Source organism: Orussus abietinus, unplaced genomic scaffold, assembly GCF_000612105.2.
Source record: "Orussus abietinus isolate OABI.00-Male unplaced genomic scaffold, Oabi_2.0 scaffold9, whole genome shotgun sequence".
Classification (NCBI taxonomy): Eukaryota; Metazoa; Arthropoda; class Insecta; order Hymenoptera; family Orussidae; genus Orussus; species Orussus abietinus.
The window spans coordinates 1739997-1752258 of NW_019396004.1; the positions used below are offsets into that span (position 1 = coordinate 1739997).

Sequence of the window (12262 nt, forward strand, 5' to 3'; positions counted from 1 at the left end):
GAGTAAAAAATAAGATTTTCCGCTCCCCCGGGAGATGGAGTCCTTCTTGACGGACCCAGGAATCGCTTTGGTCCTTGACCAGTATCGTCGATTAAATCTCCGAAATCTACCCGAGAAATGTCCTCCCCTTCTTTCTTCACTCCAACCCCCGATGAAGTTAATTAGTTAATCAATCGGTATTAACTAACCGATCGCTGCCAACGTACCGGAACAACTTCCTTGCAATACAAGGATATTATTTATAAGTTTTCCGATTTTTTCTGATATATTTCTTCGCGACTCAGTAGTCTTGGTCGGTGTTCGACCCGGCGCTTCGCGTCGGGATTTTTCGCCTCCTTTTTCTCTTTGGTCCATCCTGAAGCGCTTTCGGTAGATAACTGATAAGAATGTAATAAATAACGGGAGGAAAGGAGGGAGGTGGAGGTGGGAATTATGGACTGGTCGTGTCGGGCTCTCCTTTGGAAAGAAACGGATAATAATTAAATAAATAAGTGAATTAAGATAAAAGAGGAGGGCGCGAGCCTTGTAATGATAAGACCCGTCGCTTTGGGAGCACCTTCCTCTGGAAGGGGGAAGAAATACCTCGCTTTTAATATTAAACGTCCCCTCGCACTACCCGAGACGCCCTTTCTTCGGGAGAACGGGAACCAAGATGGCGGCGCTCCTCCCCGGCGGCCATTTTGGTGGCCAGACGCTCTGGGCATTTATTCCCCCCCGGAAATTGTGACCTCGATGCGATATATTTACCCCGAGGGGGAGGAACTCCCCTTCTCGAGGAACCTCCAGGGCCCCTGTTAAATTCTCTCGCGTTCCAGAAGAAAGTAAAAAAAGGAAAAGAAAAGAAAAGAAAACCGTAAAAATCCGTGAAATTTCCCGGAGTGTTCCCCTGATGCTCTTTTTCCCCCTTCACATATTTCCGCTGGGGCGAGCCCCGCCCCCAAGGACCCCCTTTTAACCCCATCGGGCAGGGGAATATTCCCCGGGATAATATTTCCTAGGGTTTTTTCCCATTTTTTTTCGAATTTTTCCCCGCGCCTCCCCTCCCGCCCCTCTCGCTCGTCGGGTCAAAAACAGAAAGCCGCGGCGTGAAATCCTGTCTAGACCCGGAAAATAAATCTCGGGGGGGATAATTTACGTCGGCCTCGATATATTTGCGAACGAATCACTCGGCCTGGCCTCGATTAACGAACGAAGGGGATGAAAAAAAAAATATATAAAAAAGAGATATGTCCTCGGGATTAATTCCTGGGGACTCCCGGGGGAGGGCGGAAAATTTCCCCGTGAGTTATGGGGACTTTTCGAGCGGCCGAGAAAGATGGGGGGGACGAATGTTGGAAAAAGAGAGGAGAGAGAGAGAGAGGGACCGGAAGTCCGGGAAATGGGACGGGAAACTCGCGTTTCCGGTTTGTGTTGCTTTGGGGGGGAAGTCGCGATTCTTTGGCCGGAAGACGCCGGGGAAATGCAAAACGGAAGAATTACTGCTCGTTGTGGGGGTGAAGACATTAATTAGTGCGCTCTTAGGGACCCTAGGGATTCCTCGGAGCCCAGGGGACCTGGGGGAACGTTAATCCCCGGAAGTTGAGAGGGAACCGGAAAACCGGGATGCCCAGGCGCGTTGTTTTGAATTTTTTCGTTTGCCCGCCTTCTTAGAGGGAATCCGAAGAGGGAGGGGAAAATGTCCTCCCTCTTTCTCGCTCGCTTGTAAAACGGAGAAAAACGTCGATTTTAAACCGCGGTGTTATCGACTCGTCCTTTCCACGAGGCTTATCAAATCAGGACTTCCTGACTCTTCGCCGGTGAATTGTCGGTATCCAGATGAGTCGTCCTTGCGTAGGTGTTAACGTTAAAAAAAAAAAATTAATAAAGGCGTTTGATGGGCGTACGACGTCCGCCTCTCCTGGCAGGATGTCCAGGATATCCAGAGTGAGTCGTCCTTTCGTCGACGTGAACGTTAAAAAAATATTAATAAAGGCGTTTCACTGGGGGACGACGTTCGGCTCTCCTGGCAGGACGCCCATCCCCGTGGGAGGACGTCACACGGAGGTCCTGTGCACTTCCCGGTGGCCGACGGAGAGCTCGAGGACGTTGCGTGAAGTTTGCGCACTGGGTTTTTGATCCCGGGAGAGAGAGAGAGAGAAAAAAAAAGAAGAGGACGAGAGCGTTAAGAGGAGGAGGGTCCTCGGAGGGGTCCCCAGGGACCCGGCAACTACGGCATGCAGGACACACACCAATCGGCCACATGCTTCCGTGATATACCCTTAATCCTTCCGTGTACACACATCCCTACATGTAATGGCGGACGCCCATCCTCCTGGCGACGCTTCTTCGCCGTCTGCAGAGTAGCTTCTTGAAGGCGTTCCGGAACTCCGGGGAGAAGACCGTGTAGATCGCCGGGTTCAGGGTGGAGTTGAAGTACCTGGACAGGAAACGGGAATGGAGGACGAGTCTCGAACTTACGAGCCCTGGGAGGACCTCGAAGGGGAAACGGCCCTGGGAATAGTGGTACACCAGGGTGTCCGTACTCTTCGAGGCTCAAGATCGGAGCAAGGGGGAAGCTGAGAATTTTACCCGAGCCACTGGCAGAAGGCCACCACGTACTCGTTGATCTCTCTGGCAGGAAGGAGAACCGCCACCACGAAGAAGGGCAACCAACAGATCACGAATGCCCCCGTGATTATCGCCAACGTTTTCGCGGCCTTCCTCTCTCTCTTCGAGTCGGCTGCGATCTTCTTCCTGCGGGATGCTGCGGGCCTTGGGGACGCCTCCAACGTCGGCGGGTCCGGGTCCAGGCCGTTGTGGTAGGACGTCTTCTCGGGAGACGTGTTCGTCGAGCTCACCGTGGTGAACGCCGTCGTCGTCTCTGGAAATTCGGAGGAATTTAGAGGACGATGAAGATTAAGGGGACGATGATGAACGTCCGAGGTGGACGAGCGGTTCCGTTTCACGGCTGCAGACGGAAGTTGCAGTCAGCGGTTGTCTCTTCTTCGGGGTGGGTGGAGCGACGACGAGACTACCACCCTGAAGAGTCGCCGACTCCGGACTCGAAATTTGTCGGAATCGACTAGAGTCACGTCCCGGGACGTGCCTTCGCCTCTCGTTTAAATTCTCCCCCCACGACGGGTTCGCCGAAATGGACGCCACCCTGAAGAATCGGGCTTCGACGTCCTTTGGACGACTTCTAGGAGGTTTCGTTGCTTTGTATCCGTGTATATAGAATTTTTTTTACCCGGACTTGGGGAGTTTATTTACTGGGGCTTCTTTTGGAGATTTCTTCCCTGCCACTTCTGGGCTGACGCCGACGCCGACGTCGTGTCCTTCTCCCGAGTTTTCCCACGGTTTTGGCCTAATTACTCGCGAGCTCGACGCGAATGCCGATGGCAGTAAAGTCGGGCCGCGAAATTGAACGGAGTTTCGGCGACGACGCCAACTTTATTAAGCGCCCCTCTCGTTAGGACCTAAGGGTCGCGCAAGATGGCGGCGTTCTCCAGGAGCCAGTCAAACGCGTCAACCGCACTCCATTTCACGTCCGATATGCCGAGAAGGCCTCATTTATCAGACTCCGTTGCTCCTTTCAGACCCGCCCTATATAAACGCTTCAAACATTCCAAGTACAGAAGTTAGAAGAAAAAGAAAAAAATCCTCCGAAGAAATAAGGATAACAATTTTTTTTAATAACATTTATCATGATTTTTCGTATGTCTCGCGGTTGTTCATGATGGCGTCAAGTTCTTTGAGCCGTGGGAAAACGAAAATCGCGTCGGTATCGGCGATTTTCGGGTTTCCAGGAATCGGACGGCTTTCGTCCGCGGCTGGACAAATTCCTGGATTTTGGGATTTCGGAGGGATCGACCGGTCGGACGGTTTGAGAGCCTCTAGGAAGTACTTCATCGATGGATTTCCGCATCCTGGCCGAAGTTGTGCACCTCATCTAATTAACGCGATGCGGGGCGCGTCGTTCAAAGGAATGACGGGGGCTGGGGGCACAGCTATGTCTGTGTGTGTATTCATTACATATGTATTTCCGGTATATTTAGCGAAGGGGTGTACACGTACACATCGGGTCGAAGAGGTCCTCTCGACAGGACCCAGTTCGATCTGCGGATTCGCGTTAATTATAATTTCGCCACCTCCGGTTCTCCGACTTGAATGGGCGACGAAGCTTTAATCGAACGTAGGGGGATATCGAAGCATTGATCGAGACGTCGCCGATTAATTCCACTTCGACCCCTCCTGCGACCCCGGTCGGAGGGTGTCCCCATTGATCGATTTATCGCTTAAATAATAAAAAAACACAACGCAGATAGATAATAATTCCCTTCAATGAAAATATTTTCATTTCGATTATTTCCTCTCATATTCGTGGAGGGATAAGTGGAGCTGGATTTGGTTTTATCCCCGGGATTTTCAGGAAATTCCTATCTCGACTTGTCCTTATCCGGGATCGAGAATGGGGATGGAGGGAAAGGTTGGAACGGGCTCGGAAGGGGTGGGGAGGAAAAAAAATAATAAGATATAACCCGCCGTGTAAGAGGGGATTCCGGAAAATTGGATGCCAGGTGATATTCGCTACAGCTGGTCCTTCGGGTCGGAGGTTTCTTATTTTTTAGGGGAACACTCGCCCTGGAGAACGGCGGCCCGAAAGTGGAGAACCTGCTTTTCTTTTTCTATTTTTTTACTCCCCTAGTTTTTTTGGGGGGGATATTTTGCGACACCCTTTTCTCACCCGCCCCCTTTGTTTTCTATCAATTATAAATCTTCTCCCCGGGGATCCATGTTTAATACTCGAATATCCACGTCGAGGAAGATTTATTCAAGGAGCAGATGCGGAGGACGACATGAAACTCGTGTTACTCCGGGAACTTTAGCCGGGAATTTCGAGGCCGAAACGATCGTCTGGAGTTTAATGGAGATTTAGTTATCATCTCGAGTGAGAATAATCGCGATTAAAATCCTTGTCAAATGTAGCCCTTCGCTGAAAAATTCCCGTCTGAGGGTGAGAGGATTTTCTACTTATCCACGAAGACAAGCGGTTTTCATTTTTTAGGGAGCTTCAGGGGGCACAAAGGGTGCTGCCGAATTTTTTCTACCGTTATTTAGATCTTCATTTAATGTTTCCTATTTTTTTTTGTTCCTTTATACGAATCCGCTCACCGGAAATCGTAGGTAAAGGCCTCCCGATGACGGCGACGACCGCTGCGGCGATTCCGCCGGAAGCTTGGGCTTGCGCCAAAGCTCCGCCGACAGCGTGGCTGGTTCCTATCGGCCTAGGGCAACCCATGGTCTTTGTTGCTCCTGAAAGCACGCATAAATAAATATTTTTTTTCTTAACCTAATTAATGCATTAAACATGCGCGCGGTGCTCCCTTCTCGTGCCCCGGCGAGGGAAGTTACGAGGAAAGTGCGGTCGGGTTGAATTTTTTACGGAGTCATTTGCCTGCGAACCACCCCTAGCATGGGGTACAAGTAACCTGTTGAAGCAGCCAGGGCCTAAACTACCCCCAAGGGAGGTCGAAAGACGGATCCATGAATCCCAACTTGACCGCTTTAGGGGTGGAAACGGCCGACGGCCACTTTGGGGAGGTTTCCGTGATCCTGAGTAAGGGATAGTTGCAAGGGGCAGTTACAAGGGGTAGTCACCCCCCCGGCACCCCGTTGACCAAGTTCTTTACACCGTGTGGCAGGGGGTGAAATTGACGAGGAAAAAAGAAGGGCCAGGTAAGTCCTTACCTGGCGCACCCCCTGGCTGACCAACCCTCCTTCGGATGCGCTTCCTTGCTGTCTGGAATATCCTCCAGTACAGGACGAGGATGACGAAGAGCGGCAGATAGAAGGAGGACACGGTCGCGAATATCTGAAAAGGATCCCCGATCGGTCTGATAAAAGAATGTCTCCCCTTGGAAATTGATAATAAGGCCCACCCCTGGGGATGGATTTTCCGGGGCAGCCTCCGGTGGTAACAAATCGCTATCGCGGGAGAATTCGGGCCGAGTTATGGGGCTTCATAATTCACGATTATCCCCGCCTGTTTATAAGGGTATTAAGTCGTAAGTCAACCGCGGGGGATGTAAATGCCGGGCGTGGTCAGCACGACATCCCTTAGCGACGCCACCCCCTTAAGCCACCTCCTGGTCGAGACTTTCGAGGCTGGCCAGTGGATTATGCCCGATTATGCCAGATTACGGCCAGATTACGCGGGATTACGAGGGACCTTCCGCGATAACCCCGGAAAAGGGGTGGAAAAATCGCGGGTCTCGAAGGAGCCATTTTCGGAAATTTTTGAGAAGCTCCTGGGGGGAGGGAAAAATAATGCACCGGTCGCGCCGCATTTTCCACCCCTTCGTGTTACTCCTCGATTTATCGGGGAGGGGTGGTTACGGGGAAATTGGAGGAAAAAGGAAATCCAGGAATTTTTACGGTAACTCCACAGTTAATTTATGGTGTGGGGGTGCTATTAGTCGGCGATTACCCCTCAATTATGATAATTTAGGGCCAATTCATATCGGGATACACCCGGATGCCACGTGCTATCAATTACCCCTGCTAATTGCCACCCCCCTTTTCCCCTGTCCCACTTTTTCGCTCCCATTCTACTTCAACCCCTTCCCTCGGTCGACGTAACTTTCGAGTGGCGAAATTGAAATTGAAATTTCATACGGAGCTGGGGTGCTTCGGGGTTTGTGAGGGTAATTGCGTAAATCTAGGGGTGTGCGCACCGAGGCAGGGGATGGCGTGCTGTGTAAATATTTCCCCGGACAAGGATGTGGAAACGCATAATTAATGACATAAACGGGGACCCGGGACGGGGTGGGGTTTAATTCGGGGGTGTGAGAATTAATCGGCAATTCTCTCTCTATGAAAAAATTAACCCTTGGGTTTCGGCTGATAAAGTGATAACGCATTTCGATGAGTCTCAACGGGCCTATCGAATTTCGGGTAATCGGGTTTCACGACGACATGTCCGGGGGGTCGGTTAATTTTGGGGGTGGTTGGCCCGATTTGCCGACTCGCTCAGTGGAAAAATTAATTCGAAGACCCACTGATAATGTGATAACGCGTTTGGTCGAGTCTCATCGCTTTATGGGATTTTCGGGCAGTCGGGTTTGTCGATCACTCCCAGGGGTGGGTTTTGGGGGAGGCTCGACCTCAATCGAACCAAACCAACAATGTCGCACCCGCGGGATTGTTATCACATTTTTGAATTCCGTTATCACTCCTTGCCGAGTGATTAAATAGCGGATACCCTGGGGAGCCTTTAAAGGGGTGGAAAGTGATTGTCGAACTGACCCTCGGAATTCGGGGCTTTTTGGGGGATTTCGGTATTTCTGCGGTCTCAGGGGTGATTCTTGATTTACCTGGTACCCGATGTCCTGGCTGACACGGCAGGACTTTTCTAGAATCACTCTTCTTTCCCAGTGGGGGTCCTTCCACCCCAGGAGGGGGGCGATACACACCAGAAATGCGACCAGCCACACCACGGCTATCATCACTCCGATTCTTCTTCCGGTTCTCTGGTGGATGTAGTCGATATTGGTGACGGCCCAGTACCTGTAATCATATTCGCAGTTTACCCCTTTCCAACAAAAGAAACGGATTAAAAATTCACCCCAATTTTCGCCACTTAAATCTTCGATAAATTAATATTAGGGTATAAATTGTGATTAAGGGACTGAAAAATCAGGTTTCTTCCGCTCGCCATTTTCCGGGATCCCAAATTTCCGGCATCTCACCCCATGTCGGCAATTTCACCCCTTGTATAATTTGGGGCAGGTACGGGACATCCCAGTCGGCTTAATTGCGTCCTGCCGATCCGTTTCCAGGTGGATCCCCATTGAGCACGATCGGACGGCGCTCCTGAGGGAAGGCGAGCTGCCTCGCCTTTGAATAATCCAGGAGTGCACTAATTCGAGGCCTCGGATCGACAGGGGGTCCCGAGGGTGGGGCAAAACAAAAGGACAGAGCCGAAAAAACAGGGAGCGCCGAAAAACACCTCCCGGAATCCCCGCAAATCCCGCGGACTCTCCCGGGGGAGATTCGCTGCCGCGAGGCCGGGGAATCTCGAAACAATCCCTCGGGATTAACTCCCGTGTACCCTCTCGCCGGTTCCCGCTTTCCTTCCCCTAATCGTATTAATTACGCGGGGGTAGAAAAGAAAGGAAAAGGAGGGTCGATTCCGCGCGCCTCCACTTTATCCGATAATCCGACCGACGATTTCTTCATTTCCAACTTTTCACTTAATTTCCAGGACGCGGGGGTATTTCTCTTAAGGGTGGCTTTTTAGGGGTGGGCTATCGTGTCACTTGTAGCGGAGGACCTCGACGTGTCGGGGAGAAGAAGGGAGAAGGAAAAGGTGGAGGGACCTGTCTGGAAGAAAGCACCCCCCAGGGGCGAAGGCCTTTGGGGCGGCTTTTAGGGCTGGCCAGGCCGTTTGATTGCATTCGCTCGAGGCTTCAACCCCTCGGCGATCTTTCGATCTCGAACAGCATCCTCCACTCTGGACCACTCGGCCCATTGTTCTTCCGTTTCGGGCTGATTAAACGCCCCCGACCCTGCGTTTCAACTCCCCGCGACGGAGACGTTCGATTTGCCGCTTACCCCCTCGAGAGGCCACTTTAATCCTCGGGAATATCATTCTTACCCTTTCTTTTGTCCATAACCTACGAATTGGGGGATGAAATCTCGCGACCGATCGGACGGCTCATTTCGATCGTAGGACTCGACGGGACTTTCCATAATTCCACGCGAAATGGGAATTGCATTCCCTGGGCGGGGGATCGGCTCTAGGATTTGGGGAAGTGCATTTGCGGAATTGTGTGCCTGGAAGGACGTGTAAATAGGGAGTAATGGAGGGCAAATTGTAATTTCGAAGCCCGGCGAGCGTGTCTTCGTTACGAGGGGGCGAGTTTGCATTACGGAACGCGCTGCTCGGAGCAGTCGGAGTCGCGAGGGCGACAAAGGCAGGCGACATCTTTATTTCCCTACGACGGGGCCTAAAGTTTATAACAGTGTAAGGGTAACGTTTACCGCCAACCTTGCGTAGAAAGAAGGGCCGTTTTTCGCCCCGAGCACGCCATTCGGGGCCACTCGGGCAGCCGTGCAATTTCCGCTCGAAACATTTACCCGCGAGAAGAGGCGATGCGGCCGCGGCGCGGGAATCGACCTGGAAGAATTTCCAGGACCTCTAGGACATCGCTTCTTGATTCGACGTAAAGGGCCTTGTAAACCCGACGGGTGCACCTTCCTTTAGTAATTATTTTTAATTTTTTTCCTCGGCTACGAGTATTTTTAAAAAATCGATTTCCGATGAAGCGTAGCGTATTCACGGAGGAGCCACTTCCTGAGGGGATTTTACGACCAGGGATAGAGTCAAGCGTAAACGTGGTTTATTTTCCATTTTTTTTTTTTAAATTCTTGTTCCCTGTTTTTTGGTTAGTTTTCTTTTTCTTTTTTTGGGGGGAGGAGGTAGGCGGGGGAGATGAGGGGATTTTCTTTTCTAGGAGGCCCTAAGCCCTCGATTCCGGTAATCGGGGTACAGGGTAAGAATATCACCCCCGTAGGTAAACCCCCTCCGATTGACCTTTTCGCCTTGTTCCCTCCCCTTGTTACCGCCATCCCCTTCGGGACCCTTGGACCGTGTTTACGGCCGTTCTGGGATTTATGTGTGCAGGCCAATCCCATGGAGTTACACCGGATGCCGCGAAAAGCCTCGGATCCGACTAATTAGGACGGCGGTGGTGAGATTGGCCGGTAAAAATCGAAAAAAAGAACCACCCCCCGGCGACGGCCCTCCGAGCCGACTCCTCGGTTCTCCACCCTCCCGTCCACTTATTCATTATTCTTGCGCCTCTGCGGGACTACTTATTACTCTTCCGCGTAACTTTCGGCAACTTAAGTGAATCCCGCCGCGACCTCGGCCCCAACTTCGCGAGGGTTGCGCCCCTTCTGCAACCCGCAACCCTTGCGGCGAGCCTAGTCTGCACTTCCGTCGTTCCGTACACTTCCCGCCCTTTGTGCATCTCGGCGAACTTCCGGGCCGACTGTGCACCTTCCGCGACCCCTATAAGGGAGAAGGAAAGGGGGGAAAAACTTTCCGAGCGCCCTACGGGGAGAGCAAGCCGTCTGACCTATGCGCCGACTTCTACTACTAGCTCGAATCCCTCATGTCAGGGGGCTCGGAGATTATTTTTCACCCCCGCCAATAATTGTTTCAAACCTCCCACGCTTATGTCGATCGTTAGAGGGATGATCCTGGATACTTCCTGAATTTTTCTGCATTTTTCCGGAGTCGGGAAGGTGCAATTCATAGGGGAAAACTTTCTCGTTCGGGGCTGGGCCTCGTCATATCTCCCGAGTCTAAGGTGGGTGGTGGGTGGGCGGGAACCGGAGTCGACGGCGCAATGGTTAATTAAGTAAGTGAATTAAGCCGACCCAGTTTCTCCAGGGTTGGCGGATTCCGGGAGGGTGCGTCTCTCCGAACTGGTCGCAGCTTATCACCGGCGGTCCCTTATCACTGGCCAACCCGGCTAATTCGACTTCCGCTTATTCCTTCACTTTGAGTTTCGCGGTTCCCCCGGACATCCGGCGCCCCGACTTCCTGGTGAAACTGTCTGAAAACGTCTGAAAAAGGTCGGGCCCTCCCATTGTTCGGCGAATTACGTCCCCTTCTTCGTTCCTCTCGGTTTCATTTTTCAATTATGGGGGAATAACGTCGCCCAGTTTCTCCTTTTTTTGTTTCGCGGACAAATGCGCCACTCCACGGGCGTAATTACGAGGCTGTTTAACCGGGGAGGCTTCAATGGGGCGCTCACCCTTAACGCTGCACTATGCTGCAGTTGCACTTTGCAACGGCAGGAGGAGTGCACCCTCTGGGAAAACGGGAAAACGAGGGAAACGCCGGGGAAACCGAGCATAGGGATCGTCGTGTCCCCAAGATGGCGTTTCTTCGTCGTTTTTTTATCTTTTTTTCCTCCCTCCGTTTTTCCCCTCCCCTCCTTCGCTCCTCCGATACGAGAGGGGCGTAAAGGCGTAACTACACGTAGGGGGAAGCTCGGAGAGCTTTATGGGGGAAGGAGGGAAAGCTTATCATCGTCATGGGGTGTAATGTCTGGAGAACAGACCCTCGAAACGTCCTCTTTCGACTCGGGGAAAAAGAAAGCGCGATTTACCCCCTTTCAAGCCCTCTTTTCCATAAAAATTCAGCTCTTCCTTCGACGTCCGCTTATCAGACCTTCCAGATATCCCGGAACTTCGGGATTTTCATTTCCCTACCTTTACAGGGGAAATTTCCCGGACTTCGATCTGACTTATCTCCCAGATGAATGTTTAACAAATGACTTAGGAGCCCCTCGTAAAAATTAGGGGGATCATCAGGGCGTTAGGGATACGTGGAATTATGCAAAAAGTCCCCCTTTTACTCCGCGGATTTTAACTGCGACTACGCCCAAAGTGTTTTGTCATGCAAATGACGCGCTCCTCGACGTAGAAAGTATTTTGTCATGCAAATCGCGAGATTTACGGCGGAGACTGCCGGCTGGTCAAAAAGGCCGGCTGTAAAAGAAAAAGAGCTCCTTATCCGCGATCGCTTCCTTTCCCGAAATCGGGTAACCTCTGGAGAGCTTTGGGCTTCCCCATTTAGTTTTCAAGTGAGATATAATATGATAATAATTTATCTTTATCTGATGATCTCTATATGATTGGATTTAGTTATCGCGAAAACTGGATCGCCGTTGATAACGTCGGATGTCCCGCGAGCGAGCTTTTCCTCTGGCAAGGGAAAAGTCGGGTAAAAAGTTGGGAGAAACAAAGGGGGTGGAAATCGCGGTACTCCCAAGATGGCGTTTCTTTCTTTCCCGATCCGGAGGGGAGGGAGAAAGCTCGAGCTTTCGCCGGGAAGGGAAAGCTTGTCACGGGGTGGAGGGGGAGGGACCGAGACAGGGGGCCGTAAACCCAACTGAGAGGGAGAGAGAGGACACCAGGGGGTCTTGACAAGGGTTGCCTTCCACGACTCTTCAATCCCCTCCAGGGGCACCCCTTCCCTGCACGCCACTCGGTAATAAACTTTTGCAACTACCGCGAGCGGAGTCTTTAATTTGAAAAATTCCCTCGGTCCATTAATCATCCCCTATATCGCGGGGAGCAACTCCGCCCTCACATAATGTGGCGGAAGCTTCTAGGGCTCCTCCGGCGAATCTTTCCAACCCCTCGACTCGTTAAAGATATCTTAACTGGGGCGAGTTCGAATGCCGGGGTGACTTTTTATAACCGG

The 12262-nt window shown here is 51.7% G+C and overlaps 1 protein-coding gene across 1 annotated transcript in view; it reads right to left on the reverse strand.

Annotated features, from left to right (window-relative positions):
* Nucleotides 1-2283: 2283 nt before the first annotated feature.
* The window catches only part of LOC105700766 (5-hydroxytryptamine receptor), a 48256-nt gene continuing 38277 nt past the window's right edge, over nt 2284-12262 (reverse strand). The window contains exons 4-8 of the mRNA XM_023434338.1: nt 7353-7545; nt 5728-5851; nt 5152-5289; nt 2569-2860; nt 2284-2416 (exon numbers count right to left, since the gene is read on the reverse strand). Of these exons, the coding sequence (XP_023290106.1) occupies nt 2284-2416; nt 2569-2860; nt 5152-5289; nt 5728-5851; nt 7353-7545 (880 nt within the window). The remainder of the gene's footprint in view (nt 2417-2568; nt 2861-5151; nt 5290-5727; nt 5852-7352; nt 7546-12262) is intronic.